The sequence below is a fragment of the Trichophyton benhamiae genome (assembly GCF_000151125.1).
Source record: "Trichophyton benhamiae CBS 112371 chromosome Unknown contig01206.0, whole genome shotgun sequence".
NCBI lineage: Eukaryota > Fungi > Ascomycota > Eurotiomycetes > Onygenales > Arthrodermataceae > Trichophyton > Trichophyton benhamiae.
The window spans coordinates 62,445-79,297 of NW_003315084.1; the positions used below are offsets into that span (position 1 = coordinate 62,445).

Below are 16,853 nucleotides of genomic sequence, written 5' to 3' on the forward strand. Positions count from 1 at the left end.
AATAGCATGCACACATTGGCGAGTGCCGTGGTGCAAGACCAGTGAACGAGCTTCTGCCACTAGGGCTGTGTGATCCATCGGAAAAGGTTGGAAGAGAGGTGACAAACCCCGAAGGTTTTGGATGTTGGGGTACATGCGGGACGGCCAATCAGTCTCAACGGAAAGTATGCATCAAATTCATAACCCCCAGTGCCCCAAATCCTTGACTGTAATTGCCGCCCTTCCCATGTTGGAAACAAAGATGCCCAGATAAGCCTAAGCATGCCATGTTAAAATGATTTATCACAAGATGGATGGATGGGTTAACTTGCTACAACTGCCCGTGTAAGCAGCCCAGCTGATTCCGGCATACGATAGCCCAAAAATCCAGTGCGAATAATCGTATGTAGGCGAACTTGAGAATAAAGTACCTGCTTGGCTCTAGAACAATCTTTGTCAAGCCAACAAATGGGATGGGCAGTACAACAAGAGTCCAAGGATGGTTTGAAGAATCTCTTTTCGTGTCCTGACGTGCTGGGCTCCCGAAGACAATCCACTTTTCAATGATTGCCCGATGCGCCCTGCCTCTCTTCTCCCATTCGGCTCTGGATTTTGCAGGTATCAAACCGGTGATCTTATTATCCTCCATTCATATCCAGCTAAGATAAACTGACGCGTACTCCAACAAGGAATTAAACGCATAGTAAACCGTCTTTTAAATGCTTCATGGGAAGCTCCGGACACCAGGATCTTTTTATACCACCGACAAAATGCAAGCGATACATTCGAAAGCCTGGTTGTTATAGCCGCGAACTTGCTGTCGATATACCCTGGACGGTCCAGGAACGACGCCCGGTTTTTACCATAGGGTTAAGTCCCAAACACGCCCACACCAACTATCAGAAATGGATGGAAAATACAACATTTCCCACGCCTTAGATCCAAAAGCAGCTGCAGGCGTAGAATGGTAAACTATGAGGAGGTTGAACTGGTAAAATATGACGGAAACAGAGATGTGAGAGCGGGCGGCTTGGTTCATTGGAGAAACAATATAGAAGACTGACATAGTGGTCCAGTGAGGAGGCGATTGCTCTGGAATGCGAGGGAATGGCTGTTAGAAGGCCAAGAGTCACTCGTGGTGTATCCGAGCAGCAGTGCTTTGATGTTGATTGACGATTGACAACGCCCCTCGAGTGTAAACAAAGATATGATTTGGCGCGTCTGGACAAACTCGCTAACTAGTTATCACGTGATGAGAAGTCGCGGGTGGCGTCAACGGCACGTGAGCGCTTAACTAACGAGCTACTTCCTCCTACCTATCTTTTTTCATTTCTCTCACTTTAGTTGACAAACATACAACAAGGATATCAAACTATGTCCCAGAGAAAAGTCTACAGCATGTAAATAAATGGGAAATTCTACGGGTATTGAAGCAGCTTTCGAAGCTGTTGCTTTGTTTTTGCGACCGGTTTTGACAAAAGGCACGCCTATCTTGATTGATCCCCCAACTAATTTAATCAACGATGCGGCTAATAAATTTAAAAGAGCAAATCAAGAAGAACCCGGGTCTTTCACTAGTAGATTCTTTAATAAAAAGTTTACCTGAAAATTATGAGACCAGCAGGTCTTCCAGAGAAAGGGTAATACGGCGAAGCCTCGACCTTTTGACAGACATCTACCAATCATTCATCCAATTAGGGCACACCCAAAATTTTTTGGATGACCATACCACTGGCCTTGAAGATGCAAAACGGAGGAGGATTCTTCATACTCTCCTTGATCTTATCTCTCTAGAGGGAATATATCCGTCGCTTTCTGCGGGTGCTGGAATTCCCCTAGAAAAGAGAGTAATCTCTAGCCTCCCAACGGGTGTAGTGGCTAGGCAAGATGGGTCGGAAGAAAGAACATCCCCCCGAACGGAGGCCTTCCTCCTTTATATACTCAAGTCATTGCGAGAGATACTTCAGGACAATCATTCCTCGCTCCAATCTATCATAATGGGGAGGCTGCTCTCGGACCTAATTTCAGCAGCCGCCGAGCTATCTTTCCATTCCCAATACCTCGCCCAACCGGATCTTGAATGTTGTAATTCTATGTTCTGGAAGATTATTGAGGAGTAAGAAAAGCCATATTCTAACTACTTCCAAGTTACTTCCAAGTAATAATGCCTCTCTAACATCGACATAGCACTCCGACCCCTCTTCTGCTCCCAGTACTTACCTCCTTTCTACAGCCAACCTCTGCTCCCTGGCTCAAAGATCCAATTTCGTCAGCTCTGTCAAGTATACCCCTTCGGAAGGAAGGTGTTTTTCAAACCATTACCTTTCTCGCATCTCAGTTTGCCCCTGAGACCTCATCAACTTCGCAGCAGATTAATGGACCTCCGATCACTGCCCAAGCGATTATGCAGTCCTCTAGGATCCTTTCGAGTATACCCCGTGGGATATCCCCGGAAACTTTCTTAACAAATGTCGGGCCAAAGCTTCTGTCCCTTCTTGATGGAGATGATATGGATCTAAGAAAGACAGCATCGTACATAATAGGAAATGGCATCTTGCCAAAGCGCTCTATTGGTGCCCCAGGTACGATCGGCTTTGAAATATTTGTCAAGCCTATCTTTGACACATTTCATGGAAAGACCGACGATACATCCACCTCGTGGTTACGCAAGTTCAATCGGGATGGTTCTCCAGCTTCCGCGGAAAATGATAGCCATACAGACGGCCGCGCCAACGTCAATACCCACCAACTGTCCCTGGCTTTATCTCGCCTGACATCCTTGGTCATTCTGCATCCTAACCCTGCTCTGCTCAAGCGGCTAATCGGACCCATAATGCTCCCTCTATGGGGCCTACATTGGCACGCGAAGTCTCTCAAAAATCATAAGTGGGCTGACCATACATTTATGCTCTTACAGAATTTTTTCAGTATTTCTTCTACCAAATCTAGATTTGAGTGCTTGGTCGAAAACATGATGTGGGATGGCGAGGCAACGTGGACCTACAAGCATTCTCTAAGCCATGATATATTTGTAGGGAAGCGCGAATCCTCAAACCTGGAGCATACTGATATAATGCAAATCATTGAGAACGTCGATCAGCGGGCTGATTTACTTGTCACTTTTCTTGGAGTCGATCCGCAGCGAGAAACGCAAATTGGAGACGTTTTTCTTTTGGTTACAAGCAAATGGCTTCTTGGAGGAACAGGAATCCCCGAGAACCAACCCTTGATATCCCCAGATGATATACATCTAGGTCTACAGAAAGTGGTGTATACCAAAATTGCTGAAAAGATCATCAGCCAATTTCAGGACATTCTATGTCGTCGATTGGATCAAATAGTGAAACTGGTCAATCAACTTATTGACCACGAAATACATCTGGTCACGAATAGGGACAAGAAAGAAACTGCTAAACCTTCTTTAGAGTCACTAGGAAACATTTCAAGAAATCATGACAATGGATCTGATGTTCATCCTTCAGACTCCGCTGAATCACCGGAGCCGCTGTCTGCTGCGCTCAGCTTACTCTCTACGCTGCTGCTATCTTCAGACTTGGACCCCGGCGATGAAATACGAACATTACTATCGGAGACAAAGCTTAAAATAGATCGAGTGCTGCCTTTTGTTTCTCAGACAGTTAAGCACCCAGCAACGGCATTATCCGTTCACATCGACTTTATCGTCAGTGGATATCTACCCCAGGAAAGAAGAGAAATTGTCTCTGTGGTTAATCAGCAGCACATAAATGACATAGAGATGCACCGACAAGCTCTTGCGAACTTGAACTCACCGTTACCTCCAGTCCAAGCCGAAGGGCTGTCCATACTATCTGGATTAATAAAGAAGTCTTCGCCAGTTCTTGACATCCCGGCTACTCTCACCCTTCTAATATCCCTAATTATCAGAGGTGAGGGAAATGGGAAAGATGACGAGTTTGTCTACCTAAATGTGATCTCTCATATCGGCGTTCTTGCCTCAAAGCATCCTCGCACGGTTATAACAACCCTGTCTGAGCGATATAGGGATAGTAGTGAAGAAGCTTCATTGGACGAGAGGCTCCGCATCGGCGAAGCTATTCTCAGGGCCGTCGAGGAAATAGGAGGTGCTCTAGTAGGCGAAACAGCCACGATCTTAGGCGATACAATGGTAGAGGTGGCTAGCAGACGAGGGAAAAAACCAAAGGCTAAGGAGAAAAGGTTAGCAGACGCGAAATGTGAAGAATTGGAAAGAGGCAAAACCGATGATGCAGAAGACCTGGTAGCCGAAGCTGCGGATATTATAAACCAATTGGACCAAGATACAGACTCAGAGCCGGAAGACCCTGCGAAATCCGCCTATTTGAATAAAATTCTCCAAGCATGGACTTCAGGGGCAGCCTCGGATGAGCAACCAGATGATCTACGTGCTCGTGCATCGGCCATATCCATTCTTGCATCTGCCATTCAGACAAATATTGCTGGTATAGGACAGCGAATAGTATCCACCTCCATGGACCTGGCACTTTCTACACTGACGCTAGAAACAGGGCCTGAAAACGCAATTATCCGCCGTGCGTCTACTATACTCATGCTTGACATCACAAAGGCATTAGACAACGCCATGGAGCAAGGTATAGACTTGGGGTTCAGCTTTTCGCATACTACTTCCAGCTACAGTCTTTCTTCTATTAACGTGAACGCGATTGGAAATATTCCAGATATCCTCCATGTCCTAGCCTTTGTGGAGAGTAAAGAAACTGATGTTCTTGTCCGCGGTAATGTACGAGCATTAACCGAGAGTTTAGAGGCATGGACCGAAAAAGCGATCCTGCGTGGTGTTGGAGCCAGTGCTCAGCCTCGATTTGAACTTGGTGATAGAATTGCTGGGCTGGATATTGCACCTGTTGCTGGTGCATCGGATACCGGGGGCCGTCCACGGATTGAGGAAATTGAGTAATGTAAAACGACATAAGGCCGCTTTTCAGATTATAGTTATCTGAACAGTGAATATTGAATATCGTTAATCTCAAATTGTTATTTTTCAGTTCCATTCGACTAACTAACTACCTGATTCCATGCACCTGACTTTTCTCCTTTTCTCCTTTTTTTGGTTTTTTCTTTTTTTTCCCGTTTAACTAAAATACAATGTGGGAACTGTTCGTCCGCCATGAAGACCCGGGCGATTTCCTTTCCATGACTCCGGCGTTGGGCAACATAGCTCATGATATTTATCTGTGCCAATAAAGGTCAAAAAACATGCAATTAACAAAAGAAAATGTGAAATCTGGAGGCTGAAGAGAGTCATTGCTGTTTATCACCGTCGGCTGAATTTGATTCCTGGTAAATGGTGGAGGTGAAAGCAAGGTGAATAAAAGAATGATAGTATCAACAGCCAATATGATGCAACCAAATGAAACAAAAAGTCCTGTGGTTGAATATGTTGCTTGATGCAGAGAACAAAACAGCCTTCGGTCTGACTGAGTCTGATAGGATCCCAATAGGAATGTAATTGTGTAGAAAAGTCGTCTTAATGGTGGCTTCTAGTATGTCCACCGCGGCCACCATGTCCGCTTCTGCCACGACCGCGACCGCGACCGCCACGATTGCCACGGCCGCCACGGCCACCGTGTCCACCGAGACGGAAGATGCCTCCTTTGTTAGATTCATTTGCCGCCTTTAAAGCCTCATTCTGGGATTGACGTTGTTCATCAGACATGGCAAAGGCGTTCTCAATACCAATTAGTTTGCAAAACTCCTCAGTCTGTGGGTTTTGGTATTCAGGAGGCTGTTCCTGGGTGCTAACTGGAACAGAAGGGTCATAAACGGGAGCAGTGATGGTGAAGTTGTATGGAATGACCATCTTCCCGGCCTTAACAACGTTCTCTTCGATCCACTCCTCAGCGGCAATGATGTCAGGTTTATACCCGACATCACCTTTGTTAGAGGGGACGGAGGCAGCTTTGTCACCAACGGTGAATCCTGGATGCAGAGCGCGGGTGATGGCAAGCCATTCTTTATCGTACATCAGCTGGTAAGGGCCAGTGTTACCAACTCCATCGTCCTTGGAGACGGGCTTAACCTCAGTAAGGTGTAAGAAATGACGGCGACCTTCACACTTGTCCAATGCAAGGAATTCAGTGGTAGTATTGGTGATTTCCGCTGGGAGAGTGGATTCAACAATTGGCTTAGGCCCAGACGTAACTGGGGAAGGCTTGGCAAAGCTGGCTGGCAGCTGGCTACGAATGTCATCAGGAACGGAGTCAACATTCTTAGCATCATTGGTAGCTGCTCTCTTAGCCTCGGATCTCTCAGGCTCAGGCTCAGGTGCTTTTTCGTTGGCAACTTTCTCGCAAGGCTCAATCTCAGCTCCTGCAGGAATATTGGCCTTGGGCTCATCGTCCTCAGACCCATCATCCATGTCTAGATTGATTTCGTCGGTATTCTTGACCTGAACAACTTCGGAACTCTCAGCGGCTTTTTTGCCTTCTTTGTCAATGGACGTCGTAATAACGTCTTGAACCTCACGACCAGTTCCATCATCAACACCAACTTTCTTCCACTTCAGCTGGTAGGTAATGTCACTACCAGAAGTGATGTCTCCAACTTCCACTTGCTTGTGGTATTTTGCAACCTCTCTCATGAATATTTCCTGCTCGTCTTGCTCAGTAGAAGCAGCAACTTGGTGGAAATCACGCCAAGCGTTTTTCTTTGCGGTCTCATCCTGTGCAACCTCCTGGATTGGACCTAACTTTGGCTCAGAAACATCCTTGGGATGATCAGAGACGGTATTTGCTTTTTCGGCAAGGACAGATGGAGAGGGCACAGGAGGCTTGACGAAAGATTGTTCAGATTCGTTGAAGCGGATAAGTACCTGTGGGGGTTGGTATTCCTGGTGATGCAAAGTGGCAGTATACTTGCAGTGCAGGTGAGCAGAGAACCAGTGAGCTGGTCTAAGTCTGTCAAGCACCTGCTTGGCTGCAACATTACCGAGCTTGCCGGTCTCGGAATCCTCCATGAGGTGTTCTTTGATTCTGAAAAGATGATCATAGTCTCCAGCCCATTCAATGCCACGAGGCCAATCGTGGCTGATGCCAATGTCGACCTGTGTACGAATCTGCAGCAGTTTGCGGACATCAACCTCTCTAATGTGGTAAGCTGAGCGTAGCGTGTCACCATCGTAAGGGATTCTCTCATAATGGGGACGATGATAGTCATAGCCCTTCCAAATACCAGACATGCCCAAGATGCGTAAAGGTCCGTAGCGGACCAAGTTAGCTGCTCCCATGTAGTAAATGTTTGGAGCAACCCAGCCACCATAGTAGAGCTCGAACATATGGTTGCTAGCCTCATGGTTGCCTCCCACAAAGATAGTTAGGATAGGGGCAACGCGAGCACCGCTGTAGTATTCATGGAAGTCTCCAATCTCCCTATACTTGTTTGAAACTGCCATGCAAGTAAGGTCATTGGAGTTTCTCACGGCCTATAATATACCAGAGTGAGCATGATGTTAACTACTATTAGGGACACAGCCACACACAGGCAGCCTGATATAGTAGTTAGAGAAACGCGTAGATAGAGTCTTACCTGGAAGTCACCCCCAATAATAAGCAGGTCAACGCTATTCCATCCGCGAGCCTCAGCTGAAGCCTGGACAGCCGCGTAGATATCATGTAGTTTTCCATGCCCCTAGTAAATAGACAGTTAGCAGATGATGCTGTTTTCTGTGCATCTAATATATAATATAAATAACTAGCAAACTAGGGAAAAGGGTAGCATACGCATCCTTCAACAGCCACTCTAAGCGGGCGGCGTGTCTCTGGTGTCTCTGGCATTGCTACCACGTCTGCCATGTTTAAGGTATCTCGTATGCAGAAGCGGTATAACAGATTCACGCCTATCCAGCGCGGTTGTTAGTATACAACTGTTTGAGACCAGTTGCTTGTGAAGAGGAAAAGGAAAAGAGAAAGAAAGAAAAAAAAGAGGAAGAAGAAGAAGAAGAAAGGGACAGGACAGGAAAAGAGTGAAAGGAGGAAAGTGAACGCGCGTCTCTTCACTTTGTTTTGTGTGTTGTTGTCTTCGCTTCACTTTTTCACCTTTTCTGCGTTGCTAGGGAAGTTGACGTTGTTTTTGCCTTTTTGGGATTAAAACGGCATTTTTCCTAATGATTTTGATATCTTCGACTTTTCTACCAACAACTCTAGGTTGAATTTGTATAATTATATAACTACTCCGTACGATAACACGAGATTGAAAATACTCATAGATACCTGCTTGTCCTCATTCCTTGTGTTTTGACCAAGAACATGTCTCAGCCAGCTCCTGCAAGACTGGATTTTTTGAAGGCATCTGCCCGTCTGCTCAGCCAGCAGAGCCCTTCGACTTCAGCGCATCTGATGACGATGCATAATAGCATAGTGCTCCATGATAAGTCGTCTCGTCTCCCCGTGAAAGACCAGATGGAAGCCTGTCCATCGTGTGGGAGCGTCCGGATTCCGGGGGTGAACAGCAGAGTCTTCACCAGAACTCAGACCCCTCCCAAAACTGCTCGAAATGTGCATAAGTCACGGCCAAAAGAGCCATCCCAGGACGCGAGTCAGTGTCAATCGGTGCAGAAATGTCTCATATACGAGTGTCTACGGTGTAGGCATGAAGTGGTCCAACGCATCCCGCAACCTGCGAGACCCATCCAGAGGAAGAGGAAGTCTCCAACCGCGACCGAAACCTCATCCTCAACCAGCCAAAAAATACCTCTAAGAGCTGCTAAGAATCCTGCTGAGAAGCTAGAGTCTGGATCTGCGACCTCAAAGACAGATTCCGAGAATTCCAGCAGCAAAAAGCGAGCAAAGATGCGAAAGCAGAAGGGCCTGTTGGCCAGCCTGGCCACTCAGAAGCAGACCAAGCCCTCAGGCTCACTAGATCTTTTGGATTTCCTTCAATCGTCGTAGTTGGAGGCGTGGTTACATCACTAGAAGCGAGAAGTTATCGGCTTCTGTTTGAGCATACCGCAGATGCTACTTGGTTATGACCAACTTCGCTCTTACCGTCGCTGATGCCGTTCAGAGGCGATTCACTGAGAGCTACAGTCACAAAGTCACAACGACCCAGACATGGTCAAACTAAGACTACGAATGTAAAGGAGTACGTTATATTCCCTTTGAGTATTTGACCGTCAAGCCCCTAGACTAACTGAGCAGTTAGTTATTTCACTGAGCAGCAGCGCTAGCTTTGGCCCACGGCGGCATTTGCTATAGTGGGCTGCCCGGGAAAGAGCAATGGGCTTCGGATAGCAGCATCATATCAAAAGTGGCAAGAACAAGTCTCTCGCTGTCTGTGTTTATCCTCCGACTGCTATATATCGCCCCCGTCCTGAGTCCAGGTCAACGCCGTCCGCTCTCCTTTTCAGGATCTCCGACTTCGTCTCAACCTTCTTTGAGGCTCAAAAAGATCGAAATAAACTCAAGATTTTTTCCTTTTGTGGGTCACCGAACGATTACTCATGAAGTTAAAAATATTCATGACATATTCAATTTTTTAATTTTTTTTTTTTGTTATCGAAATAAGCGACCGGCAAGATATATAAAGCAGACATTTTGACCCCAGGTTTACCGGTTGATACTCTAGAGTAAGAAACTGTGTTGACTTTACTACTACCATTTTTTTCCCCGCAAACCTGACTACTACGAGAACCAAACACACCAAAGCGACTCCTCCACGATAAAGGCAAAGATGGCCAGCGGGGATAACAACGCCATGCCCCGCGCTGACGAAGAGACCATGAAGGTCGTCCAGAATGACGATGACCTGGGGCTTGTCGACGTAGAGAGCATGTGTATGAATTGCCATGACAATGTAAGTGGCCAGATCGTTGCCTATCTTTCTTAGGAAATTGTACTTCTAACCAGTGAAACCGCGTTTACAGGGTTCTACCAAATTCCTCCTGATCAAGATCCCCTTCTTCCGCGACGTCCTCCTTGAATCATTCGAGTGTCCTCACTGCGGCTACAAGAATAATTCTATCAAAGCTGCTGGAGAGATCCAGGAGCATGGCACCAAGTACACCCTGGAGATCCATGACAAACGCGACTTCGACCGCCAGGTCGTCAAGGGTGATAGCTCGGTCTTTCGCCTCGAAACCCTTGGAATAGAAATGCCAACTGGTGAGGGGCAGCTTACCAATATCGAAGGTCTGCTCACCAAGATCCAGACCCAGCTCGAAAGCGAACAACCACTGCGCAAAACTGCCGACCCGGCCACCTACCAGGCGCTCGATGAAATCCTCCAGAAGCTTGCTAAGATGATCAACGGCGAATCGTTCCCATTCACAGTGACCTTGGAAGACACCACTGGCAACTCTTGGATCGCTCCTGCGCCTTACGATGAGGGTACCAGATACAAGCGAAAGGAATTCCAGCGTACCAAGGAGCAGAATGAGGCCCTCGGCATTGGCATAGGCGAAGAGGATCAGGCCGGTCAGATGTCAGGAGACCCCAACGACCTTGACATTGTCGACGGAGATGTGTACTCTCTCCCCACCCACTGTCCTGGTTGCGCGAAAGCTTGTGTTGTCAACATGCAGAAGGTTAGCATCCCTTATTTCAAGGAAGTGTTCATATGGAGCACTGTCTGCGACCATTGTGGCTACCGCACGAGCGACGTCAAGACTGGAGGTGCCATTCCTGATAAGGGAAAGCGAATTAAGCTGAAAGTGGAGTCCATCGAAGACCTGTCTCGAGATATTCTCAAATCTGAGACTTGTGTCCTGAAGAGCGACGACCTTGGTCTCTCTGTCCAACCTGGCACACTTGGCGGCAGATTCACTACCGTCGAGGGACTGCTTACCCAAATTCGTGACCAGCTGCACGAGCAGATCTTCGACTTTGGCGATGAAGACCTGGCTCCAGGTGATTCCATGCCTGTACCAGAGAAGGATCGATGGCAGCAATTCTTTGACAAGCTCGACGCCGCTATTAAAGGAGAGCAAAAATTTTCTATCACCCTCGAAGATCCCTGTGCAAACAGCTATGTTCAGAATCTTTTCGTACCAGAACCAGACCCACAACTGGAGGAGGAAGAATATACCCGCACCGAAGAAGAGGAAGAAGATCTCGGTCTTAAGGACATGAAGACTGAGGGGTATGAAGAAGAGCATAGACTCGCGCAAGAAGCGGAGAAGGCAGCAAAGGCAGCAGAGGAAGCAGCTTGATTTTTTCATCAAAAGTAGGCGCATACATCGGAGTGTTGTTTTATTTCTTAATCAGTTTTCTTTTTTTTTTTTTTTTTTTTTTTTTTTTAACGAGACACGCGGCAAATGACGGGCAGCGCTTGATTTTCAGAGACCTACTTTTCATAGTATAGAATCGGGGGATCGAAAAGCTATCTTATTTTTTTTTTTTTTTTTTTCTCCTCTCTCTCTCTGATGTTGGTCACTCTTCTTTGACCAGCCTGGCGGCTATCATTGTCCTTTTTACAGAAACTTGCTGAGGTCTCTGACTTCTGATAAGAGGTCACTCTAGAGGTATAATGCAATCGACCAGTTCAGAAAATCTCCTTTGAGTCAAATGAGCCCGTGAAAATTCCTTAAGTAATCGGATGTCAAATCTGCTGGTAGGAGCCCTTGTCAGAAATAATTCTCCGTGTTAGTGTTTGAATGTACTGCCATGGGTCGATGTCGTGGTCTCTGCAATTCCTCCACCTTTTGCAGATGCCGACGAATTGACCCCTGGTGATGCTCTTTAACTAACAACTAGGATGGCCTAGGTAGTATTTAATGAGAGCGCGCGAGAGGACAAAATTATCCTTGCGTACTTGTTTATTTGCATTGGATAATGTCCAAGTCCTATCAGCGAGCAAAGGGATTTGCATGGATAGTGACTCTATCGATACCGATCTTCTCCCATGCTTGGGTATTATCACTCTCAGACTTGTCCTTAATCGACTCCGGCTGCACAACTCTTCCTTTCTTATCTATCTTCACATGGGCCTTTTCAAGACGGGTAAGTGTATCGACCTGCTCGCCCTCTTCACCGGTCCTACCTGGATCTAGCACTTTACCAAACACGGTGCTCTTCCCATCCAAGTGAGGGGCGGCCGCAAAGGTAATAAAGAATTGACTGCCATTTATATCCTGAGGCACTGCACCTCCGGCACCGCCTTGGTTCTTAACCGGTTTCCCTGCCATGCTGAGTATCCCTCTTGCATTGTGGCGGAGGGTGGGGAGGTGAATCTCCTGCTCTAGTGGAGCTGGGTGGTATATAGAAGCTCCTCCCTTTGGAATGTCAAACGGTAGAGGAGACGACGAGGAGGCCTTGTTCGCTGCAGAGAGGGATATGTCACCTCCTTGGATCATGAATGAGGGCATGAGACGGTGGAACGGGGTTTCATTGTACGCTCCGGAGGCGCAAAGAGCAAGAAAGTTCTAAGATAATCACTTAGTTAGCTTGAAATAATGTCCATAGGGGTGTAAAACTTCCTTACCTCTGCGGTCTTTGGCACAGCTTCACAAAATATCTCGACCTTGAGGTCTCCATGGGTAGTGTGTAGCTATCAAGGAGAGTAACGGGTTCCTGGTCAGCACTGCAAGAAACAAATTGGCACTGAACAGAGCACAGGGCATGCTCACCGTAACTGACATCCTCGCCAGCCCTCTTCTCTTCCCTCTATGCCTTCTTTCTCGTCTCGCTGCAGCGTCTTCGGCTTCCCACAACGTCTTCAACCGCAACTTTCAACCTGCCAAAAAAGAGCCGCATGGACATCACGTGATATCACCAACTTGGAACCTAAAAACATCCCTCTGGACTGAAAGAAGAAAAGAAAAGAACGAAAAACAAACGAGATATCAAGGTTGAAGGGCAGCATACGAAGCGCGAAGAGGAGGTGAAGAAGACTCTACAGCACGGAGCGGCTCGAGAGAGGCGCTGGGCTGGTCGATACAACAAATCCGACCTCCCAAACACCGTAATACATGCCAGTCCTTATCACGAACTAACCAACTAGATCACCCAAATAACGAACTGCAGACGAGCGAGACGAACAGAATAACCCTCTTCATGACGAAACGACATATCTCCTAAGAAAGCGAGGCTCAAGTGACGAGGCTGTCGAGTTTAAGCACCACCATCGAAACCAGGAGTCGCCGTTGACCAGGCCCCTACCCTTGCCCTGGCTGTTCTCCCTCCGTCCGTCGACCTGCCTTATCGCAAGCCGGTGAACAAACAATAGAAAGCAATAGAAAAAGTCAACACGAGCTGCAGGAGCCCATGCTGGGGAAACTGGGGTCGGTCGTCTCCCGGCGGTTAATAGTTATTTAGCTGACGAGCAACCCCCTAGGCTCGCAGAGCACATATCAAGTTTGTCGATATAGCAGGGAATAATATCAACACAACCCCCAAACGAGCCGCCATTAGTTTACTACGCTCGTACTGAAATCCACTATCAGTAGCTTCCTGCCTTCTTTTTCTTTTGCTTCGCCGCTAAGCAACCATCCGCCAGCATCTTTGCGCCAGCCTGGACCAGCAAAAAGCTCGAACTCCAAGGCCACACTTGCATTCGCGAACATTCCTCCACCTCGATCTACCGTGACGCTAGTTAACTAGCTGCCTAAGTCGTTAGTTAAACACCCTCAAGTTCCTCGTTGGTGCGGCGTTGATAAGGGACGGACACACGCAGGATATTACCGGGAACAAGCTCATGCATGAGACGCCCCAGGGCACCTTACCTGTGGCGAACAAAAGCGGGATACTAGAGGTCTCGACTTCCAACAACACTCCCCAATCGACCCATGGTGGACGGGGCGCGCAGTTTGGCACAAGATGGCCGCATTCGTGCGAGTGTCGGGGCCTCCCAATAGTAACTTCCTCGTCGGGTACCCTGGAATCTCAGCAACTCTGGTGAGTTTTTTACGTCCCTGAACCAGTTCCACGATTTCGATGCACACCTACATAGCTTTGACGCAATCTTATATTTTTTGGCCTTGCAGGCCTGATTTGCTACGAGAAGGAATACTAACACAGCATGGATAGCCACGTATCGAAGGAAAGGTTGAAGTGCGACCCAGTGTCGGGGTCTCAGCCGCAGTCAATATCTCCATGGTCACAATATGCCTCCAGCGAAGGGAGACGATACATCCCGCGGCCGATTCAATGACGAAGAGACACTTGGCTGCCCCGCGAAAGGACGTGACGGACATCGTGGGCAAGGAGATGCTCCTCTTTCGATGCCCCATGGGGCGAGAGTACGAAGAAATAATAGCTATGGACCTCCCCTTTGTCCTTTTCATACCATTCGGTAGAGGCGGACAGGAAACCTCGAGACGGCTACCACCCGCGAGCTTGCAACTGGGCAGCCGAACTGCTGAGACATACTACGAATTAGTCGTGATGGTGCAACAGGGCCAGGCAGAGCAGAGAAAGTACTCCTTCCCTGTCCCTATGTCAAGATACGATACCTTATCCACGTTTGGCATGTACAATCGACCGGAAGCGGCAGAGCGTGTGTCAGATCATCTTATCACTCTCGGTATATCGTTACCTCGATGGTCATATGGGCCTTTCGATCCTGTCAGTGTATATGTGAAGCTGTCGCCCAACCCGGACTGGATGAGCAAGGCTCGCAAAGTGACAATACAGAAAATTACCCTTTCAATTGACGAGGAGATAGTCTACAACCACGAAGGCGACGAACCTGTCCGCAAGGGGAAAACACTCGCCAAGCGATCGGAGTCAGTCAATCTAAAGATGCCCGAAGCCGGATACCTCACCAACCTCGGCCTCGTTTTCCCTGCAAGAGACTTGCGCGATTCAGAAGGCGTGCTACCACGAGGAAAACCAGCATTCCCAAGTTATGCCGTTAGCGCGTTTACAACCACCGCCTCTCTGTATAAAATAGAATATTATTTGACAGTCAAGGTATGTTACTTAAATCCTATGCCTCTTCTCCATGGTAACATATTTTGACATGAATCCTACAGGCCCATCTCACATCAGCGAAGGACATAGTCCTAAGACAACCCATTGTTGTCTGTCCTCTAGACCACGCTGGTTGCAAGGAGGAAATGGAGGCCATTGAGCAGGCTGCGCGCGAGGCGAGAAACATCAATCCCGACAATCCCATGCTTCCACTACCAACTATCGTCCGCGCCAGTGATCCCAACGCCCTTCGCTATCTCAACGTCGCAATCGTGGGAAATACCAAGAAACCTATAATAGAATAAATAAATCCCGTCCTCCCCTCTACCACCCTCGCCATGCCCGAGGGTTTACGGCCCTCTCCCACCTCACGACTAACGATGGCTATTAACGAATCTTTATTTTGTCTCCTCAAAAAACCAGCTGGCGCTGGGGGACTAGTAAAATTGCATTATTGCATGGGATATAGGCGTCAGAATGGTCGGATGATTTCGCGGTTATCATTTCATACTAAGTATAGCTGCATACTTGCCATTCGATTGGTTCAGCGAGCTGCGTCGGTTCATACTGCAGGAGAAGCACATGAACAAAAACAAATCGAAAAGCAAGGATATCTTCTGACCGGAGTGTCATTTGAGACCATCTAACGATTTTGACATCTGCAAATGCAGCTACCGAGGCCCTAACCCTACCGCGAACCGGAAATACTACGCTCCCTCACATCTCTCACGGCATGGCATACCTGTATCTTGCTTTCATTTACTTACAGAATAGCCATGATTTATCTTATCCTAGCTACTTTTAGCTTTGGTTTTGGCTAAGCTTTCAACGGGATGAGTATTCCTGAGGCCCCAGTTCAGCTTCGCCATTATTACCATTTTCTGGGAAATATCTTATGGGAGCTGGTTACTTTCATCTGGAGTAAGTGACGAGGCTACTCTGGTTTTTATTTTCATTCCAACATCTCCCGGGCTAGATATCTCCGGCACCTATATCACACTTCTCGAACAAAAATTTCCCTGGCGATGTATGGACTATCTACAAACGACTACCTACAAATGGTACCTGGTCTTTTACATGATCCTTGATGAGCTATGGTTTGCTCCATCTATGTCAAGTCATCCGGGTTCAGTTCTACATAACATTCTCTAGCATCTTCAAATGTATGCTGCCTTGCGCGCAATGCATATCCTCTGATCCTCCTCATTGACTTCAAGTATTTACTGACCATATACTGCTGTTCTTCCATTTTTTTTTTTTTTTCAGCCGTGGGTTTCCCTTTCTCCTTTTCTAATATTTATCTTCATTCTATCGAACGTATTGTAAGAGCTTTGTTTTATCTCCCATCCGAGGTAGTGGTCAATAGATGAATGCAATGATATCACCAAGCCGAATCAATGTTGTCAAAAAAAGTCCTGGCCGTTTCCAAAATTCTGTCGCACGGTATCAGATTTTCAATTCTCTCTCTAATAGAAGGATGAGATTCTCGACATGCGAAGTGTCGTTCTTGCGTCCAGCCAACTTCTGCTTTTCCAGGTGTGCAATAGATGCCTTCAACATTTCCAGTACCGTCTGGTACTGTTTCGAACTGACACCGAACGTGTAGCGAGTGTTGGCCAGGTTCTTCGAAATCTGTCACATCTCAATAGAGGGAACATTTAGCTTGATGTCTATTCATGACTGGGTGTTCTTGGGGGCGTCGTACCTGTTCCACCAAATTTTCGTTGACTGAACCTTCGTCTGTCGCGGCCATTTCTGGGTTTTGTTCAGAATTCCATAGAGCTAAAATGCATATAGTAATACCCTAAAAAAAATCAAGGATATTCCTCCAAAGATCAATTATAGCTGAGCATAATTATATCTAAATATAAATTAAAGGAAGATGGTGATGTTTATAGAAACCCTGTTGCCCCGCGATGTTGAAAATTTAAGATTTACTTTTTACTCCATTAACTACTTCAGTAACTAACAATCTACCCCGTTCACTCTTAG

At 47.1% G+C, this 16,853-nt stretch overlaps 5 protein-coding genes across 5 annotated transcripts; 3 read left to right on the plus strand and 2 right to left on the minus strand.

The window, feature by feature from the left end:
- Positions 1-1,502: 1,502 nt before the first annotated feature.
- ARB_02728 (protein required for cell viability, putative) lies at positions 1,503-4,915 on the plus strand (the record flags this gene model as incomplete). Its single annotated transcript, XM_003010950.1, has 2 exons — positions 1,503-2,095; positions 2,167-4,915. 2 exons carry the CDS (start codon positions 1,503-1,505, stop codon positions 4,913-4,915), a joined length of 3,342 nt encoding a protein of 1,113 aa, XP_003010996.1.
- Positions 4,916-5,485: 570 nt separating this feature from the next.
- ARB_02729 (RNA lariat debranching enzyme, putative) lies at positions 5,486-7,808 on the minus strand (the record flags this gene model as incomplete). The annotated part of the gene is made up of 3 exons (XM_003010951.1): positions 5,486-7,438; positions 7,543-7,644; positions 7,737-7,808. The coding sequence occupies 3 exons, from the start codon at positions 7,806-7,808 to the stop codon at positions 5,486-5,488; spliced, it is 2,127 nt and encodes a 708-aa protein (XP_003010997.1).
- A 1,876-nt stretch (positions 7,809-9,684) lies between these two features.
- ARB_02730 (uncharacterized protein) lies at positions 9,685-11,161 on the plus strand (the record flags this gene model as incomplete). The annotated part of the gene is made up of 2 exons (XM_003010952.1): positions 9,685-9,807; positions 9,878-11,161. The coding sequence occupies 2 exons, from the start codon at positions 9,685-9,687 to the stop codon at positions 11,159-11,161; spliced, it is 1,407 nt and encodes a 468-aa protein (XP_003010998.1).
- Positions 11,162-11,797: 636 nt separating this feature from the next.
- Positions 11,798-12,304, minus strand: ARB_02731 (uncharacterized protein; the record flags this gene model as incomplete). Its single annotated transcript, XM_003010953.1, has 1 exon — positions 11,798-12,304. The coding sequence occupies one exon, from the start codon at positions 12,302-12,304 to the stop codon at positions 11,798-11,800; it is 507 nt and encodes a 168-aa protein (XP_003010999.1).
- A 1,738-nt stretch (positions 12,305-14,042) lies between these two features.
- On the plus strand, positions 14,043-15,166 carry ARB_02732 (uncharacterized protein; the record flags this gene model as incomplete). The annotated part of the gene is made up of 2 exons (XM_003010954.1): positions 14,043-14,861; positions 14,924-15,166. 2 exons carry the CDS (start codon positions 14,043-14,045, stop codon positions 15,164-15,166), a joined length of 1,062 nt encoding a protein of 353 aa, XP_003011000.1.
- Between the last annotated feature and the right edge of the window lie 1,687 nt (positions 15,167-16,853).